The sequence below is a fragment of the Chiloscyllium punctatum genome, chromosome 30, assembly GCF_047496795.1.
Source record: "Chiloscyllium punctatum isolate Juve2018m chromosome 30, sChiPun1.3, whole genome shotgun sequence".
NCBI classification, from domain to species: Eukaryota; Metazoa; Chordata; class Chondrichthyes; order Orectolobiformes; family Hemiscylliidae; genus Chiloscyllium; species Chiloscyllium punctatum.
In genome coordinates this window covers 5,406,485-5,426,230 of record NC_092768.1, presented here as the reverse complement: position 1 = coordinate 5,426,230, position 19,746 = coordinate 5,406,485, and the positions used below count along the sequence as shown (strand labels likewise).

At 44.2% G+C, this 19,746-nt stretch overlaps 1 protein-coding gene across 2 annotated transcripts in view; it reads right to left on the bottom strand.

The window, feature by feature from the left end:
- Nucleotides 1–19,746, bottom strand: part of LOC140455144 (uncharacterized) — a 68,155-nt gene that overhangs the window by 27,140 nt on the left and 21,269 nt on the right. For both annotated transcript variants that reach the window (XM_072549823.1, XM_072549822.1), the window contains 3 exons: nucleotides 18,390–18,695; nucleotides 11,155–11,481; nucleotides 3,056–3,316 (listed from right to left, as the gene is read on the bottom strand). In XM_072549823.1, coding sequence (XP_072405924.1) covers nucleotides 3,056–3,316; nucleotides 11,155–11,481; nucleotides 18,390–18,695 — 894 coding nt within the window. The remainder of the gene's footprint in view (nucleotides 1–3,055; nucleotides 3,317–11,154; nucleotides 11,482–18,389; nucleotides 18,696–19,746) is intronic.

Below are 19,746 nucleotides of genomic sequence, written 5' to 3'. Positions count from 1 at the left end.
GGTGTAACCAACCCATCTGGTATCTCTTCCTTAGTATTTTCATCCCCGATTAATGCCTCACCTCTGTCACCTTTGACCACAAGGTTGTCCAACATTTTTCTTCCAGGTGTGACCCTGGGCAGTGGATGCCGAGTCGAGAGTGTGGTGCTGGAAAAGCACAGTAGGTCAGGCAGCATCTGACGAACAAGAGAATCGATGTTTCAACGTCGAATCTCCTGCTCCTCGGATGCTGCCTGACCTGCTGTGTTTTTCCAGCACCACACTCTCGACTCTGATATCTCCAGCATTTGCAGTCCTCACTTTCTCCCGTGCAGTGGATGCTGTCAGTCTATTTGATCATAAATCCGGATTCTGTCCTCAGTTAGCCGATCTCAGCAGGGGTTAAAGTTGGATAATTATCCCAGTTTACCTGAGGATGGGAATACTTCTATCCCACTCACTTCACTTGTCCAAGCCCTCTTGAAGTCTCTATGTATCTGCCTCACCTAGTTTGGTGTCATCAGCAAATCTGGAAATATTTCAATTGGTCCCACATCATTTATATAGACTGTGAATACTGAACTCCTGAACTAGTCTAATGGTAACACTCTGCCATCCTGAGTATTTCTGCTTTCTATCTATCAACCAATTCTCAATACATACGGATATCCTCTCCTCATCCTTTGTATTCCAATTTTACAATCTAACCTCCTGTGTGGAACCTGATCAAAAACGTCTGAAAATCCTAATACACGACATCTACTGTTTCTCCTTTGTTTGCACTACAAGAGACATCCTTATAAATCGCCAACTAGTTTGTCAAATGTGATTTGCCTTCAGTAATTTTGTGATCACTCGGTCCAATTCTGTCACTCTCTTCTGAACGTTCAAGTTCAGAAGTCCTTAATAAGAGATATCAAGCGAACAGGTCTGAGGTTCTCCACTTTCCCTGCTTTTTTTTCATTTCTGAGGCGCGCGCATCGCTGGCTGAGCCAGTGTTTATTGCGTGTCCCTCGCTGCCCTTGAAAAAGTGGTGGTGTGCTGCCTTCTTGAACTGCAACACCGAAGGTTGGGGTCAGTCCTGCAGACAGAATAGCGAATACACAAAACGCATTCACAGCTCGCAATGCAGTCTCCCTTACACTGGCACTACCAAAGGCTGAAAGATAAAACATTACGAAAGATAGACGCAAGGTCATGAAAGGGCGCTAGAATTTGTGGTGGAGAACAGGGAAATAGCAGAGAAACTAAACAGTTGTGTTGTGTCTATCAGCATGGAAGAAAGTACAGAAGATTCCCCCAGAAATACAAGGTGACCAAAGGACAAGATCTAAAACAATAATATTAGTAAAGAGGGAGTACTCAAGGAAGTAGGTAAATTGAGGTTGATAAATCTCCTGAACCGGATGAATTGAAGGAAGTAGAAATAGAGGTAGAGATGCTTTAATGATTATCTTCAATAAGAGTGTTGAGTACAGGAGTTGGGAGGTCATGTTGCGGCTGTACAGGACATTGGTTAGGCCACTGTTGGAATATTGCGTGCAATTCTGGTCTCTTTCCTATAGGAAAGATGTTGTGAAACTTGAAAGGGTTCGGAAAAAATTTACAAGGATGTTGCCAGGGTTGGAGGATTTGAGCTACAGGGAGAGACTGAATAGGCTGGGGCTGTTTCCCCTGGAGCATTGGAGGCTTATAGAGGTTTATAAAATCATTAGGGGCGTGGATAGGATAAATAGACAAAGTCTTTTCCTTGGGGTGGGGGAGTCCAGATCTAGAGGGCATAGTTTTAGGCTGAAAGGGGAAAGATATAAGAGAAACCTAAAGGGCAACTTTTTCATGCAGAGGATGGAATGAGCTGCCAGAGGATGTGGTGGAGGATGGTACAATTGCAACATTGAAAAGGCATCTGGATGGGTATATGAATAGGAAGGGTTTGGAGGGATATGGGCTGGGTGCTGGCAGGTGGGACTAGATTGGGTTGGGATATCTGGTCAACATGGACAGGTTGGACTGAAGGGTCTGTTTCCATGTTGTACATTTCTATAACTGCTTCTATAGATTCTTGAAAGGTTTATATTGACTCAATGTCACCAATGTAACTCCATTATTTCAGAAGGGAGGAAGAGCCTCAGAATCCTGCACAGGGTAACTCAATTCCGGACTCCCCAAAGCCTTCCCACCATTTACAATGTGATGGAATATACCTCTGTTGTCTGGGTGAGTACAGTTCCAACAACACTTGAGAAATTTGACATTGTTCAGGACAAAGCAGCCCGCTGGCTTGGCACCACATATGCTGAAGCATCCACTCCCTCTACCACCAACACTCAGTAACAGCAAATTCACCAAGGCTCCTCTGACAGAACTTTCCAAACACACAACCTCGAATATCTAGAGAGACAATTGCAGATGGACTGGAACACCCCTATCTACAAGACATTCATTATCCCCATTTGGAACTAACCCTTCCCCGTCACGGGGCTAAAGTCCCAGAATCCCCTTCATAATAACATTTTGGGTGGCCCCACAGATTAAGGACTGCAATGGTTCAATAAGGCAGCTCACCACCACCACCTTATTGAGGGCAATCAAGAACAGGTAATCAACACTGGCCCAGTCAGCGATACTCAAATCCCACAAACGATATTGGTAAAACGTATACCTGAACTCTCAAACTGAGGGTTTCTGTTCGTGTCTCCATTCCATATTTCAATGTTTGCGGTGATGTCAGAGCTGTATCAGCAGTTACATCATCCTCACTACGATATTCATTTCTCTGTAATATGTTACACTTAACAAAACATTCACAATATCTGGAGTAACGGAATTCCTCCAAACCTGACTCTCCACACGGTGTGATGAATTATAATTCACATTAACCCCTCAGCCAGAGAAAATAATCTTCATTTCCTCACTGTTACCAAAACCATTGATCATTTGCTTCGATATTTATTAATGTTTGAATATTTGCTCAAACATTCTCATCCGCAGTGCTGATTTGCACTGACCGATTCCGAAGGTTCACTAGGAACACAAGATGTTTCGTTCGAAGTGTAGTTCCAGAAATCCAGCTTACCATAAATAATTAATGTGTATTCAGCCTGGTTAGAGCTGATGGGGTTGATTACGGTGCAGGTATACGTCCCACAGTATTCTTTTGTAGCTCTGGGGATGATGAGACTTTTGCCCCCATCTATTAGCTGGTGATGTTCAGAGATGTTCCCTCCATCCTTCTGCCATTGATACTCATGAGACTGTCCAGAGACACGACAGAGCAGCATGATGGTAGAACCAACGACACTGGAGCTGCTGAGTATTAAAGGTTTTGGTAGGTCATCTGAAAGGGAAAAGTACTAATTAAGAATTGTGATATTAAAATCTTTCTTTGCAACAAAATCTCATTGTAAAACACTGTAGGAAGATGTGTGTAGAATAAATGGCCCATGAAGTAACTCCAGGAGAAAGTAAGGACTGCAGATGCTGGAGATCAGAGTCGGAGTGTGACGCTGGAAAAGCACAGCCGGTCAGGCAGCATCCGAGGAGCAGGAGAATCGACATTTGGGGCATGAGCCCTTAATCAGGAATAAGGCTTGTGAGCCAGAGGGCTGAGAGATACATGGGAGGGGGAAGGTAGCTGGGAATGCGATAGGTGGATGAAGGTGGGAGAGAAGGTGACAGAATGGAGAGGAAGGTTGAGCGGGTAAATGGGAAAAGCGATGGACAGGTCAAGAGGGCGGTGCAGAACTGGAGGCTTGGGACTGGGATAGTGTGTGTGTGTGTGTGTGTGTGTGTGTGTGTGTGTGTGTGTGTGTGTGTGTGTGTGGCGGGGGGGGGGGGGGGAACTTACTGAAATCCACATTAATTCCGTGAGGTTGCAGGGTCCCAAGGTGGAAGATGAGGTGTTCTTCCTCCAGGCGTCGGGTGGTTAGTGTTTGCCAGTGGAGGCGGCCCAGGACCTGCATGGAGCGAGAGGGGGAGATGAAGTGTTCAGCCACGGGGCGGTGGGGCTGGTTGGTGCGGGTGTACAAGAGATGTTCTCTAAAACGATCCGCAAGTTGGTGTCCAGTTTCCCCGATGTAGAGGAGATCACATTGGGTGCAATGGATACAGTAGGTGAAGTGTGTGAAAGTACAGGTAAATTCCTGTCGGATCTGGAAGGAATTTTTGGGGCCTTGGACGGAGGTGAGGAGGGAGGTGTGGGCTCAGGTTTCACACTTCCTGCGGTGGCAAGGGAAGGTGCCGGGTATGGGGTGGGGGCTGGTGGGAGGCATTGATCTGATGAGGGAGTCACAAAGGGAATGGTCTCTCGGAATGCTGATAGGGATGGGGAGGGAAATATTTCCCTAGTGGTGAGGTTTGTTTGTAGGTGGCGGAAGTGGCGGAGGATGATGCAATGTCTGCAGAGGTCAGTGGGGTGGAAGGTGAGGACCAGGGGATTCTATCCTTGTTGTATTGGGAGGGGTGGGATTCAAGTGGGAGGTGCAGGATGTGGAGGAGGTGCGCTGTAAGGGCATCGTCGACCATTTGAGGGAGAAAATTGCAATCTGGGACTATCTGAGGTGGAATTGGTCCTCCTGGGAATAGATGCAGCAGAGGCAGAGGAATTGGGAATAAGGGATGGCGTTTTCACAGGAGGTGGGGTGGGAGGATTTGTCGTCCGGATAGCTGTGGGAGTCGGTGGATTAGTCGTAGATGTCTATGGTTAGTCGGTTACCAGAGATGGAGAGGTCCAGAAAGGGGAGGGAGGTGTCCGAGGTGGTCCAGGTGAATTTGAGGTCGAGATGAAAAGGTGTTAGTGAAGTTGATGAACTGTTTAACCCCCTCATGGGAACACGAGGTAGTGCCAACACTGTCATCGATGTAACGGAGGAAAACGTGGGGGTGGAGAAAGGAGATGATGCCAGTGTAGCTGTGGAAGATGGACTGTTCCACGTCCACGAATAACTCCACGAAGGTTAGTATCTGGTCACCATGTCACCCTTTGTTTCCATGTGCATAACACAAGACATTGACCTAACAAATTCAGAGCCATCTCTCAGTGTGAGCAGAACCTCTGACACTCCTATTTATATCTGTCAGCCAGGGCTCCCTAATAGGGGCTGTTAACTTGATCCAATCAGGGCCTCATTCTATGGGATCCATTTGGCTGATCTTATTACAATCATTATCACAGTGGTCCAGTTACTCCAACTCTGCCTCAGACATTAGCAGCGTGTACTGGACCATAGCCCACCTCTTGCACTCGGACCGTCTTGAACGAAATTCACCATCATCTTCAGGTGTTAATGGCATCGATGCTGCGTCATCTGCCATGTCCATTACGTTTTGCTCCTGTCCCATTTGCTAGGTTACAACTTTCACGTGGTCCACGTGCTTATTCAGCACTGCCTCTCCTACCTGAACTTTGTACATCACGGGACCTGACCTCGCGTCGACCACGCCTCTTACGCACGCAGGGCCATTCTGGTGGTTTGGACAGCAAATTTTGTCCTCAGAAGTAAACTGCCTTGCTTGCTGAGAGGAGTCTTGTGTATGGCGTTGACATTCCTGATGGTGTCTCACCTCCCCCATCCTCCAGCCCAGGGAGATCAGGATGAACCTGGTGCGGATTCTTCTTCCTGTGAGCAAATCTGCTGCAGCTGGCCCTGTCGTTGTGTGTGGGGTGGTCCTATAATCAAACATGAACCAAGACAGTTTGGTATCGAGTGACGTTGTCGGCGGTTTCTTTGCGCCTGCCTTCAAAATTTGGACTGTTTTTTTCCGCCAGACCATCGGACTGTGAATGGTATGGAGCTGTCTTTATAAGACAAATGCCCTTCAACTTCAGGAAGCATTTGTAGATCCAGCTGGTAAACATTGGCCTTATATCTGTGACCACCACTTCCAGGAGCCCATGTTTTGCAAACGATTCCGACCTTGATTGCAGGGAGAATCTTTGCATGATTCATACTTGTATCTTGAGAGTCATAGAGATATGCAGCATGGATATCTTCCATATTCTTTTCCACAGTAAATACTGATGCAAAATATTCATTTAATATCTCCCCCATTTTCTGTGGCTCCACACAAAGGCCGCCTTGTTGATCTTTGAGGGGCCCTATTCTCTCCCTAGTTACCCTTTTGTCCTTAATATATTTGTAAAAATCCTTTGGATTCTCTTTGATTGTATTTGCCAAAGCTGTCTCATGTCCCCTTTCTCCCCTCCTGATTTCCCTCTTAAGTATACTCCCATTTCCTTTATACTCTTCAAAGGATTCACTAGATCTATCCTGTCTATATCTGACATACGCTTCCTTCTTTTTCTGAACCAAACCCTCAATTTCTTTAGTCATCCAACATTCCCTATACCTACCAGCCTTCCCTTTCACCCTGATAGGAATACACTGTCTCTGGACTCTCATTATCTCATTTCTGAAGGCTTCCCATTTTCCAGCTGTCTCTTTATCTGTGAATATCTGCCCCCAATCAGCTTTTGAAAGTTCTTGCCTAATATCATCAAAATTAGCCTTCTTCCAATTTAGGACTTCAACTTTTAGATCTGGTCTATCATTTTCCATCACTATTTTAAATCTAATAGAATTATGGTCGCTGGCCCCAAAGTGCTCCCCCACTGACACCTCAGTCACCTGCCCTGCCTTATTTCCCAAGTGTAGGTCAGGTTTTGCACCTTCTCTAGTAGGTACATCCACATAATGGATCAGAAAATTGCCTTGCACACACATTATGGCAGTCCCAGTTTATATTTGGAAAGTTAAAATCCCCTACCATAACCACCCTACTACTCTTACAGATAGCAGAGATCTCCTTCCAAATTCGTTTCTCAATTTCCCTCTGACTATTAGGGGGTCTATAATACAATCCCAATAAGGTGATCATCCCTTTCTTATTTCTCAGTTCCACCCAAATAACTTCTCTGGATGTATTTCCGGGAATATCTTCCCTCAGTACAGCTGTAATGCTATCCCTGATCAAAAATGCCACTCCCCTTTCTCTCTTGCCTCCCTTTCTATCCTTCCTGTAGCATTTGTATCCTGGAACATTAAGCTGCCAGTCCTGTCCATCCTTGAGCCATCTTTCTGTAATTGCTATGATATCCCAGTCCCATGTTCCTAACCATGCCCTGAGTTCATCTGCCTTCCCTGTTAGGCCCCTGGCGTTGAAATAAATGCAACTTAATTTATCAGTCCTACCTTGTTCTCTGCTTTGTCCCTGCCCGCCCTGACTGTTTGACTCACTTCTGTTCTCAACTGTACCAGTCTCAGATTGATTGCTTTCCTCACTATCTCCCTGTGTCCCAACCCCCCACCCTTAATAGTTTAAATCTTGTGCCTGAGCTCCTGATTACTGTTTGGAGGTCTGCACATAAATCCAACGATGGCTTTTTTTAACCTTTGCAATTCCTCAATTCTACCTACACAGATTCTGTGCATCTGACCCTACGTCGTTTCTTACTGTTGATTCAATTGCATTTCTGCCTTTCTTTTGATAGGATGTATATTTTTGAATATTGAGGTCCCAATTTCCAAGTTTGACCTGCATTCAATAGCGAATGTGAGGTTGTCACAATTGAGGCCAGGTTACAAATAAATTTTCCACAATAATTCACCAGCCCAAGGAAATCCCTAAGCTCCAGTACAGATGAGGGGCACCTTTGAACACCTTCACTATATCTTCCAACCAGTGTCATCAGACCTCGTTGTTTCTGTCACCCAAGTACGTCACTTGGAATGTCTGGAACACATCTTCCCCATCTCAGGCATACACCTGGGAGAAAGTTCTCCAAATGTTCTTTATTGGTCTTCCCTATTATTAGTCATCTAGAAAAATGACAACCTAGGGGTCGACCTTTCACCATGGCGCACTGGAAAATGGCACAGGCGGACGGTACCCCAAATGGCAGTCTTGTATACTGGTACGAGCGGCAGCATACTTTGGGAAACTTCACCTCATCACAATTACAGGTACACAAGACTCATGTCTAGCTTTGTGAAAGACAGCACCATGCCTCCTCCAACCCCTCCCCCCCTCTAGTTTTGCGTCAACCTCCTCGCTGCGAGGGATTAGATATTTATCCAGCTGCGAAAAGCAGTTTACACTTTGTTTGAAATCCCTACAAAAGGCAAACCAACCCCCGCCAGGCTTCACAATTGGTATGACCGGTCCTGCCCATTCTGCAAACTGTGCTGGCTTGATGATTCCTTCACTTTCCAGCCTCCTGATTTCTGCCTCTGCTTTTGTCCATGAGGCAGATGGTCCTGAGTGGGCCTTGCCAAATCAGGAATTGCTTGCAACAATGCAAGGTTGTCTTAGCCATTTTGATAGTCCCTGCACCTCGCTGAAAAACGCTTGAGTACTTAATTAAAACTTAACTCAGGCAGCCATTTTCTGATTGAAGCATGTTGAACCAAGCAAGTTGAATCTTTCTCAACCAATTTCACCCCGTCAAGCTTGGGCCTGAGCCATTTACTACAATCACTGTTAACTGAACTAGTCGCTTCTTATAAAGAAACCAACACCAAAGTTATACCATTAATCTGTGGAAGGTCCACAGTATGGGTTCTCAGTCTAGTCGAGTGCAGAGCAAATCATGGTGAAGACTGGTTCCACAATTCGCACGGTGGCTCAGTGGTTAGCACTGCTGCCTCACAGCAGCAGGGTCCCAGGTTCAATTCCAGCCTCAGGCAACTGTCTGTGTGGAGTTTGCACATTCTCCCCATGTCTGCGTGGGTTTCCTCTCACAGTCCAAAGATGTCCAGGTTAGGGTGGATAGGCCATGCTAAATTGCCCATAGCGTTAGGTGCATTAGTCAGAGGGAAATGGGTCTGGGTGGGTTACTCTTCAGAGGGTTGGTGTGGACTTGTTGGGCTGAAGGGCCTGTTTCCACACTGCAGGAAATCTAATCTAATCACAATCACTGATACAGCTACACCAGTATCAACCTCCATTAGGACTGGGTGACCATTTAACCAGACATTTGTTTTAACTGGTTCTGATTTGAATGTTGCTAAGCAATGCAAGTGTTCCAAGCCAGATGTAGGTGGGTTATTGGGGCGTGCACTCTCCTGGATACTGACCTATGAGTCCTCTTACTCAATTCAGGCGTAAAGGGACACATTTACTGTCTCAAGTCCACATACCGGCAGCAACTACAATGGCTTGCCAGCCCAGGTCCTTGAGAAAATTTTAAGCATTTGGGCGTTTTGGAGTTTTGCTGTGGGCTGATCAAGAATTCCTTTGTTCAGTTTATGTCCTGAGTGAGGTTATGCAATTGCCTTCACTGAAGTGATGTTTCCCCAAGCTCAGTCTGACTGGTGAGGCTTCTCACTTCCATCAGAAAACCCTTAAGCTCAATCTCCACTCGCCACATTTTCCAATGACACAGCCAGTTGTGGTGCCTGTTTGAAGTCTGGTTAGGCTTCAGCTCGTAGGTGCTTTTGCATGGTTACATCATTAATCCCACATAACAAATCGGTCTCTCAGCATCTCACTCTGGCTTAAACCAAACCACATGCCTGTGTCAGGTCATCTTAACCTCATCAGAAAATTTGATTGCGTCTCAGAATTACAGGAGGGTTGGGGTTGAAATACTCCTGAGGTAAATCCATCAATTCTTGAAAGGTTTTACTGTCTGGTGTCTCAGGGAAAATTAGGGTCCAAACATCCGAGAAAACTGCGGGTCCACATGCTTTTAGAAGAATTACTTGTTGTTTTTTTGTCTGCCCGATGTCATTTGCCCAGGAACGATAACATGTTCTTCTCACATACTGGGTCCAGTCTTCAACGGTGGGATCAAATGAATCAAGCTTCCCAAATAACAACACAATGCTGGAAATGCTTACCCCAACTCAAAGATTACCAGTGCAAGCAACCCGCTGCAAGGGCGTGTTTTATTCCCTCTCATCGTCACTCAAATAATTCCACGAAGGCTTTTATCCTGTCACCACGTTCACCCTTTATTTACCTGACACTGACCCAGTGAGCTCTGAGTGAACACAGCCTCTGATATTCCTGTTTACATCTATCAGCCAGGCCTCACCGATTGGACCAGATTAGCAGCCCCAAACAGGGAACTCATGTTCTATGAGATCCACTTAGAGACAAAGGAAACTACAGATGCTGGAATCCAAAGTAGACAGGCAGGAGGCTGGAAGAACACAGCAAGCCAGGCAGCATCAGGAGGTGCAGAAGTTGACACTGAAGAAGGGTTACACTGGTTAAGTCGACCCCTCCACCTCCTGACGCTGCCTGGCTTGCTGTGTTCTTCCAGCCTCCTGCCGCTCTACTTTGAGATCCACTTGGCTGACATTGTTCTAATCTCTACAGCCTGCGGTTAACACAGCAATTCATTAGATACAAGGCACTTCACTGGCATTCTTCAGGTGCAATTGCAAGTGGATTGTGGTAACGAATTTGTTCAGAGACTTGTGACAAACAGCAGTTTGATGAATGATCAGTTAATGTGGTTTTTAAGGGAGTTGACATAGAACAAAGGAAAGAATCTGCTGTCCTTTGAAAGTGTGATTGGTTCTTCAGTCTCTGCCTGAACCGTTGGGAAAGGCAATCAGGGTCTCAGCTAGTGTGGAATCTTGAGAAAAATTACACCTTCAACAATACAGCACTCTGAGTAATACCCCATAATATCTGTTATATTATGATTTTTTAGATTAGATTAGATTCCCTACAGTGTGGAAACAGGCCCTTTGGCCCAACAAGTCCACACTGACCCTCTGAAGAGTAACCCACCCAGACCCATTTCCATCAGACTAATGCACCTAGCACTATGGGCAATTTAGCATGGCCAATTCACCTGACCTGCACATCTTTGGACTGTGGGAGGAAACCGGAGCACCCGGAGGAAACCCACGCAGACACAGGGAGAACGTGCAAACACCACATAGACAGACAGTCACCCAAGGCTGACAATCGAACCTGGGACCCTGAGCCACCTTGCTGCCCCTTTATGTTCAACTCCTTCCGTTATTCTGTCCATATAAATTCTTTCACCTACTCACCGAACTACAGGTTAGCCTGTTGCATTTTGACGGGTCTTTCCAGAAGAAGTTGGGACGGCTAGTTAAAAACCTACAGGACTGATCAGCTGGTGGGGGGGGGGGTAGAAGATGCATTTTGTCATTATGTAAATTATTGCTACTCAAACACAGGAGGCAAACGTACCTATCATCCAGAGCTGAATACTTCGAACAGGGACATTTTGTTGATTGATGAAAAGTGTATAAAGACCGTCATCTGATGAGATTAAATTAAGAAGGACAAATGATCCGTTAGCTTGGAAAGATTCAAGGCGACCGTGGTACTCTTGTGCAAGGGAAGGCTCCGTAGCCCCTGTGTCAAACTGCAGCACTTGCATTTCCGTTCCATTCTCTGTATTTCCACGGTACACTCGCCATTGCAAAACTTTTACCAACTCCTGGAGATTTTCAAACACTCCAGGGAAAAACATCGAGCTCTGAGGAGTACGATAAACATCCATTTTGACATGCTCTGTGAAAAATATTAGAAACAATCATTATTGCAGGGTCTGTACAGTGTGGAGTGAGGGGTTGGTAGTTTATCTGCGCACTGGGAGTATAGTTTGCTTATCAGAAATCACCAGCACTGTTTCCTGGTGGTAAACCAGCTGATGAATGCACAGGGATGCAGTGTCAGGACGACTTGTTCGGACATTGAGGGGAACATACCCATTGCCAGCTCCCACTGCTGCTGTGTAATTACCCGGAGTTGTTCAAGTTAAACTTGCCCTGGTGCTGAACCCGTGGGCTTAGCTTCACAAGCAGCAGGAACGGGGCTGGAAAATGCCAGCCAGATACTCTAGAATTTCCCAACAACTGCAGCCAATGGACAGAAACTCATGGGCAGCCCACTTGTGGCTTACTGACCATCTGTCAGCTGTGTAACATAGAATAACATAGAATCCCTACAGTGTGGAAACAGGCCATTCGGCCCACCAAATTTACACGGACCCTCCAAAGAACATCCTGCCCGGACCCACCCCCTCTTACCGCATCCGTTACCCTGCTAATGCGCCTAGCCTTCACATCCCTGGGTAATTCAGCATGGCCAATCCACCCTAACCCGTACATCTTCGGACTGTGGGAAAAACAAAAACAGAGCACTCCGGAGGCAACGCATGCAGACACGGGGAGAATGTGCAAACTCCACACAGACCGAGGATGGGATTGGGGACACACACACACACACACACACACACACACACACACACACACACACACTTCCCATGGTTAGCCCACCTAGCCTGTAAAGCCCTGGGCACTATGGGAAATTTTGCATAGTCAATCCACCGAACCTGCACCCACCAGAGCCTGTGAAACGTCAACACTCATGAAGGTGGGGGTGACCTGTCTTCTTGGTCTCAGTTTCGGTCAACCGCACTGATGTTAGGCAGGAAGTTCCAGGATTTTAATCCAACAATACTGAAGGAATGGCAATATACTTCCAAGTCAGGATGGTAAGCGACTAGGCAGAGAACTTTCAGGTGATGGTGCTCCCATGTGCCTGCTGCCCATGTCCTTCCAGGTCAAAGTGGTTGAGTGTCTGGAAGGTTGCTGACAGAAACTCCAGGGCAGACTGCTCAGAGGTATTTTCGGCATGTTAGAGTTGTGTTTTCAATGGGGGGGATGGGTCTGGGTAGGATGCTCTTTGGAGGGTTGGTGTGAATTTGTTGGGCCGAATGGCCTGTTTCCACACTGTGGGGATTCTATGTTATTTGGGTCTCTCACACAGCCACAGTGTGGAGTCATACGTTCAGCACATGCAGATTGTGTGTGTTCATCATTATGGTGTGTTCCTTCAGGATCATGTCTAATAGAGCCATCGATTCATACAGCATAGAAACAGACCCTTTTGGTCCAACCAGTCCATGCCGAACATAATCCCAAACTAAACTAGTCCCACCTGCCTACTCCTGGCCCATATCCATCCAAACCTTTCCTCTTCACGTATTTATTCCCATTTCTTTTAAACATTGTAATGTTTAAACCTGCATCCACCACTTCCTCGGGAAGTTCATTCCATATGTAAACCACCACCTGTGTAAAAAAAAAATTGCCTCATGTCTTTTTTTAAATCTCTCTTCCCTCACCTTAAAAGTGTGCCAAAATCCCCCATCCCAAGGAAAAGACATCGACCATTAACTCTTGTTATTATTATATAAGGTCCGATCAGGTCGCCTCTCAACCTCCCATGCTCCAGTGAGAAAAATCCCAGTCTAACCAGGCTTTCTTGAGAACGCAAACCGTCCACATTTGGCAACATCCCGGTAAATTTCTTCTGAACCCACTTCAGCTTGATAATATCCTTCCTACAACTGGGTGACCAGAACTGGATATGTATTCCAGAGAGGTCTCACCAGTGTCCTGTACAACCTCAGCATGACTTCCCAACTCTTATTCTCAAAGGACTGAGCATCGAAGGCAAGTGCACCAAATGCCTTTTTAACCATCCTGTTATATGTAACACAAACTTCAAAGAATTATGTACCTGAACTCCTAAGTCTCTCTGTTCTACAATGCTACCCAAGATCCTACCATTAACTGCATAAGCCTTACCCTCGGTTGTTGTATCAACATGTCATACCGCACATTTATCCAGATTGAACTCCATCTGCCATTTTTCAGCCCATTGACCCATTTGATCAAGATCTCTTTTTAATCTGAGAAAATCTCCCTCACTCTCTACTATGCCACCAATGTTGGTGTTGTCTGCAAACTTACTAACTCTGCCTACTATATTCTCATCCAGATCATTTATATAAATGACAGACAGAAGAGGACCCAGAACCAATCCCTGAGGCACACCGCTGGTCACAGGCCTCCAGTACGAAAAGCAACCCTCCATCATTACTCTGTCTCCTGCCGTTAAGCCAAGTAATGTATCCAACTGGCAAGCTCACCCTGAATCCCATGTGACCTTACTTTACTAATTAGTCTACCAAGGGGAACCTTGGTGAAGGCTTTACTACAATCCAAATAAACAACGTATACTGCTCTGCCAATCTTTTCCGTAGCTTCCTCAAAAAAAACTCAATCAAGTTGGTGAGATATGTTTTTCCTCACACAAAACCATGCTGACTATCCCCAATCAATTTTTGCCTCTCTAAATGTCCATAATTCCTATCTTTCTTTAATCACCTCCATCAATTTACCCACAACCAAAGTCAGACCCAATGGTCTATAGATTCCCTGGTTTCTCCTCACAGCTTTTCTTAAACAAAGGTACAACATTAGCCACCTTCCTGTCATCAGTAGTTATAGATGATGCAAATATTTCTGCAAGGGATCTCACAATTTCCTCCCTTACTTCCCACAATGTTCTAGGGTACGTTAGATCAGGCCCCGGAAATTCATCTACCTTTTTCTTCTTTAACACCTTTTGAGCTTCCTCTTCTGTAATGTGAACGGTTTTAAAACTTATTTCTCTGCATTCTCTAGACTCAGTAGGCGTAAACTAGAGATTACTACTTGTAAAAGGTTCTATTATTTAATCTTCTACTCAACCTCTTAAATTCACTCTGTCCTGCTTTAACCTTTTCCCTAACAATGTCATTCCAACCAATGTGTACAATAATTTCTGGCTTCTCAATCTCACCTTTAACAATATGCTTGAAATGTTGAGAAAAATCATTTATCATAACATCAGGAAAGCAACGTACGATCCTAAATTCACACTCACTAACACAGAATCTCCTGTCTAGACACCTGACAGGAATAATAATTATTCCTTCAGATTTCATGAAAAGCTGCCTAACATAACAATCATTCCAAGGGTCCAATAACTGACTGCCCCTTCCATTTTCCTCAGGGAGACTATCACCTTCTCCAGTTCCAAAAACTGAATATCTATTTGAGAGAGAGAGAGAAATAACCAAAGACTTTTGAACTGTCTCCTTACCATTCTCGACAGTCACCCATCTATCTGAATGATCCTGCTGTGGAATAACTTTTCTAAATCTACTTGCTATCTCACCCTGTACCTCATTATGGCCTTAATAACATTAAAGCATAAAGAAAGGACTTTCAATAGTTTAATTATAAGGAGTTAAACTTTCATTATCTGCAGGAAAAATGTTCAAATGGAAAAAAAAACCAAACATGTATCACTTAAATAAAATCAACCACAGTGGTTAGCACTGCTGCCTCACAGAGCCAGTGATTCAGGTTCGATTCCTGTCTGAGTAGAGTTTGCACGTTCTCCCCTTGTCTGCGTGGGTTTCCTCCAGGTGTTCCGGTTTCCTCCCACAGTCCAAAGATGTGCTGGTCAGGTGAATTGGTCACGCTAAATTGCCCATAGTGTAATGTGCATTAATTCGAGGGAAATGGGTCTGGGTGGGTTACTCTTCGGAGGGTTGGTGCGGACTTGTTGGGCAGAAGGGCCTGTTTCCACACTGTAGGGGAATCTAATCTAATCTAATCTAATCTAGTCACTTAGCTGATTAACTGAATTTTTAAAAAATCGTTCCTTGACAGTAAATTCCTGAAAAGAAACAAAATCTTCTCCACAGCTGACCACGCCTATGAATCCCCAAATCCCAAAAACATAAATCCTTACTTTAAAATAAACTGTTCGGTTTTTCAAAAAAAAATACTTTTGCAATATTAAAAATAAACTCTAAAATACAGTCTTTTTTAATGCCTGAATTCAGAATTTTAATAAACCTCAGCTGTTCACTGTAGACCCTGAAAAGTTTGTTCAAAAAAAATCCATTTGAAAAAAAATTGCAACTGTTTTTTGTTTGGTTTTATTGAATGTTAATGAAACAAAATGATGGATCAGGAGTTTCTATCATTCACAGTCCTTTCCCCTCCTCAAAACACAAAAGATCGCTGTGTTCACAGACGTACAGCCCGGAGTTTCTTGGTGTTTTCTTGTGAAGAAATTCTATGGGACAGACTCAAAAGGAAGCCAAGTCTAATCACTTGCTCAACAAATAATAAAAGCTCTTCTGCTATTGTGACTCAGGGAAGTTTCAGCAGCTTTTTCTGACCAGGTTATTGGTCACATCACTAAACTAAGCACAATCATCAGTGGTCTGCTGTGTTAACCGACCCAATCAGCTCCCACTGTAGTCCACACCTTCTATATATATATATTCACAACAAAAATGTGAATGAACAAGTACTGTAACAGAAGGAGGAGATGCCATGATCATATTCTTTTCCAAGCCTAATATCTTTGCTTTATCAATGCAGCTCTGCATCATTTATCTCATGCATTTCAATATGACTTATCACTGCAGATATCTAACAGCTCAATGCACAGAGTACAAGAGAAAGTCAAGCAGAAATGTAAAAACAGAGACACAGATAGACTATCCTTTATCCGAAATGCTTGGAACCAGATGTTTTTTTTTAATTCGGAATTTTTCGGTTTTCAGAATAAGTGACAGTTTAATGGTGACATTTTTAAAAATCTTACCAGAGGAGCAGACTTCTAAGTAAGAATAGACTGTTGCTGCTTGGCCACGCCCCCTCACGTCACATCTGAGTGACACACATCGAGTGGGTGGTGACCTGGGTTAACTGTTTGCATGCCAAACAACCTTGTTAATGAGGAAAAAAAGACTTCACAAAAAAACTTCAGATTTCAGAACTTGCGGTTTTTGGATGTTCTACCTGTAGTAATAGTTTCAATAAACATTCAACAAAGAAAAATATCATAGAGTCATAGAGATGTACAGCACCCTTCAAGTCCAACCCGTCCATGCCGACCAGATATCCCAACCCAATCTAGTCCCACCTGCCAGCACCCGGCCCATATCCCTCCAAACTCTTCCTATTCATATGGCCATCCAGGTGCCTTTTACTGCAATTGTACCAGCCTCCACCACTTTCGCTGGCAGCCCATTCCACACAAGCACCACCCTCTGCATTAAAAGTTGCCCCTTAGGTCTCTGTTATATCTTTCCCCTCTCACCCTAAATCTATGCCCTCCAGTTCTGGACCCACCCCCCACCCACCACCACCACCACCACCACCACCGCAGGGAAAAGACCCTGTCTATTGCATTAGAAAGATTCTGGACAATTAATAAAGAAAGAAAATGGCAGATTAACCCAAATTTGTATTTTATTATCAGGATTCACTACAGAGGTAATATCCCAGAAGCAGTGAAAAATTAACAGGGAAGGGCGGAGCCCTGTGATAGCATGAGTGTCTATTTAAAATATCAGGAGACACCCATTTCAATCAGAGATTAAGCTATTGTTCACTCTCAGAAGGTGGTAAGTCTCTCTTCTTGAAAAGGTGGTGGGAGCTGATTCTTGAATTCTTATTATGGCCAAGGTAGAAATCGATTGTTGTTGAGAAAGTAAGTGAACGGTTACCAGGAATGTGGATTTGAGGTTACAATCAGATCAGTCATGGTCTTATGGAATGGTACAGCAGGTACCAATAAGGAGCTGACTGGTCTCCTCCTCTCTAAATCCCCACGCACATGTCGGTAACTCGTTGGGGGAGCGGGGAGGTGGGGGGGGGGGGGGGGAATTGGTTTTGATGGTGGTATGAATTCCAGTTCAGCAGGTTGTGGAAGTATTCCTTCCATTGGTTCATGTAGACGTTCGGATCCCTTTCGTGGGAATCCATCTCCAGCAGGAATGTGACACTTCGATCCCTCAACCGGTTACATTTGTCTTGTATTACGTTATCTCAGAGAATGTCCTCAGCCTCATTAGCAATTTTATCATCCAGGCCCCTGGTCTGTTTCTCCCTGCTCACGTTACTGCACATTAAACCCTCAAACAAGAAGTTGGTGTTCCAGAGTGTCTGTTGGTATTTAACAGAAACAACCTCCTAAGCACTGGCATCTCATTCTTTCAATCCTCCTCTGCTCTGCTTCCAACATTTCCAGACTGACCCTCAACACCGAGAACTCAGGGGAAAAAAGGGGAGCCTATTTGTATACTGTGCTGATTAAACAAATACAAATGGCAGCACACACTTTGAGGGGGACGGAGGGGGAAGGGCCATTTTGTCAGCTTCAGTTTATAAAGGGGAGACTTCATCAATCTCTCCATCAGCCTATCACTACAGGGGAGGCTGACTGAATATCTCCATTCAATTTCTATCATTTCATTTGTTTTTCTCTTGGGTAAGGGGTACGTTTCAATAAAGACAACAATCACAACTTCACCGAGTTACAAAAGTCGCACACCAGGTTATAGTCCAACAGGTTTATTTGGAAGCACTAGCTGTTGGAGCACTGCTCCTTCATCAGGTGACCGTGGAGAACTCGGTATTGTGTCATTTTTATCCTTTGTACACCCCAGTCCAACACCGGTGTCTCCAAATCATAACTTCTCTGACAGAGTTCTTAAGAAAACTTTTATTCATGTGCTGCATCAGTTACAACATGGACAAATAATTGGAAGTACTCACCAAAGACAAACAGTTCTATTCTTCTTGTTAACGTTTCATTTACATGGATGGTGTAGTTCCCTTGATCATCAGGCTTTACATCGGTTAATGTCAGCGAGCCATTAAATCCATTAAAATCTAAACGATATTTGAACTGTTTGTTTGGTTTCACCTTATGGTAGCTTGGGAGGTAATCCAAAATTATTCCCGAGATTGTGTTTTTGCCAGTGAACTTCCAGATGATTTCACTATTGTGGAGATCAGCTCCAATTTCAGGATCCAATAAAACTGATGAACCAACAGCACCAAATATTTCTTTTCTTTCAGCTGATTGACAGAAAAGAGCAAAGTTAGTCATTAAAACTATAACAATGAGACAACAAAATGCGGTACACAGGCACAATAAACACATTTGAGGTTCAACATACTAAAAATGTTCTAATTTATTGAGCAAGTGACTTTCCTACATCAATAAACTTTAACGTGTAGCATAGTTTTATCATTTTTAGCTTTTCACAAATTAGGTTACTCACAGATGGAGAATTGAACACTGACTGAAACGTTTCATTTTTTTACAGATTGAAGATATTTTTAGCTATATTCTTAACATCACAACAGATTACTATTACATGAAGGAATATTTTGAGTGAAATGTAAAACTATTACATTCTTTAATGCTACACAATTGAACTAACCCATTGAAGATTTTGCACTGTGATTATAAATCAATTGTATTTTAGTGAAAAATTGAACTAAACTGAACCAACACAATTTCTAGTACAACTGTCCTACTGTAGGACAGAGTGGGAACTTGAGCACCCCTGTTTTATTTTGGATTCAAATTGCAGCCGAGAGTCTCAAAATGTAGACAGCAAGACTCTTTGAAAGAACCATCCAGTTAGACGCACAACCTCTGAAGAAGGGTCACTTCTGTTTTTCTCTCTTGTCACAAATGATGCCAGACCTGTTGAGTTTCTCCAGCATTTTGGCCTACTCTTTCAACATATCCCTACAAACATTTTCGCTTTCAAGTTTTTAAATCAAATTCCTTTTGAAAGCTAGTACTGAATTTATTTCAACATCCTGTGAAGCAATGCCTTCTAAATCCTAATCATTTATGACATAAAAACATTTTCCCACACATCACCTCTACTTCATGTCACTGAGACATGTTAAGAGAATAGAGCGAACATAAACCTCGGGGTCAGAGATGGGACTTTGTCCAAGACCCGGGGAAAAGCTATCCCAGATGGTCAGACTTTTCATTAGACAGTAGCAGGGTTCCCTCATTGTTACTCTGGGCAAGAGTGGATGAAGAGCAGAGCCTGCTGGGTAAAGCTGCAGACTGGGTATAGGCTGCCTCTGTACACTCAGACTG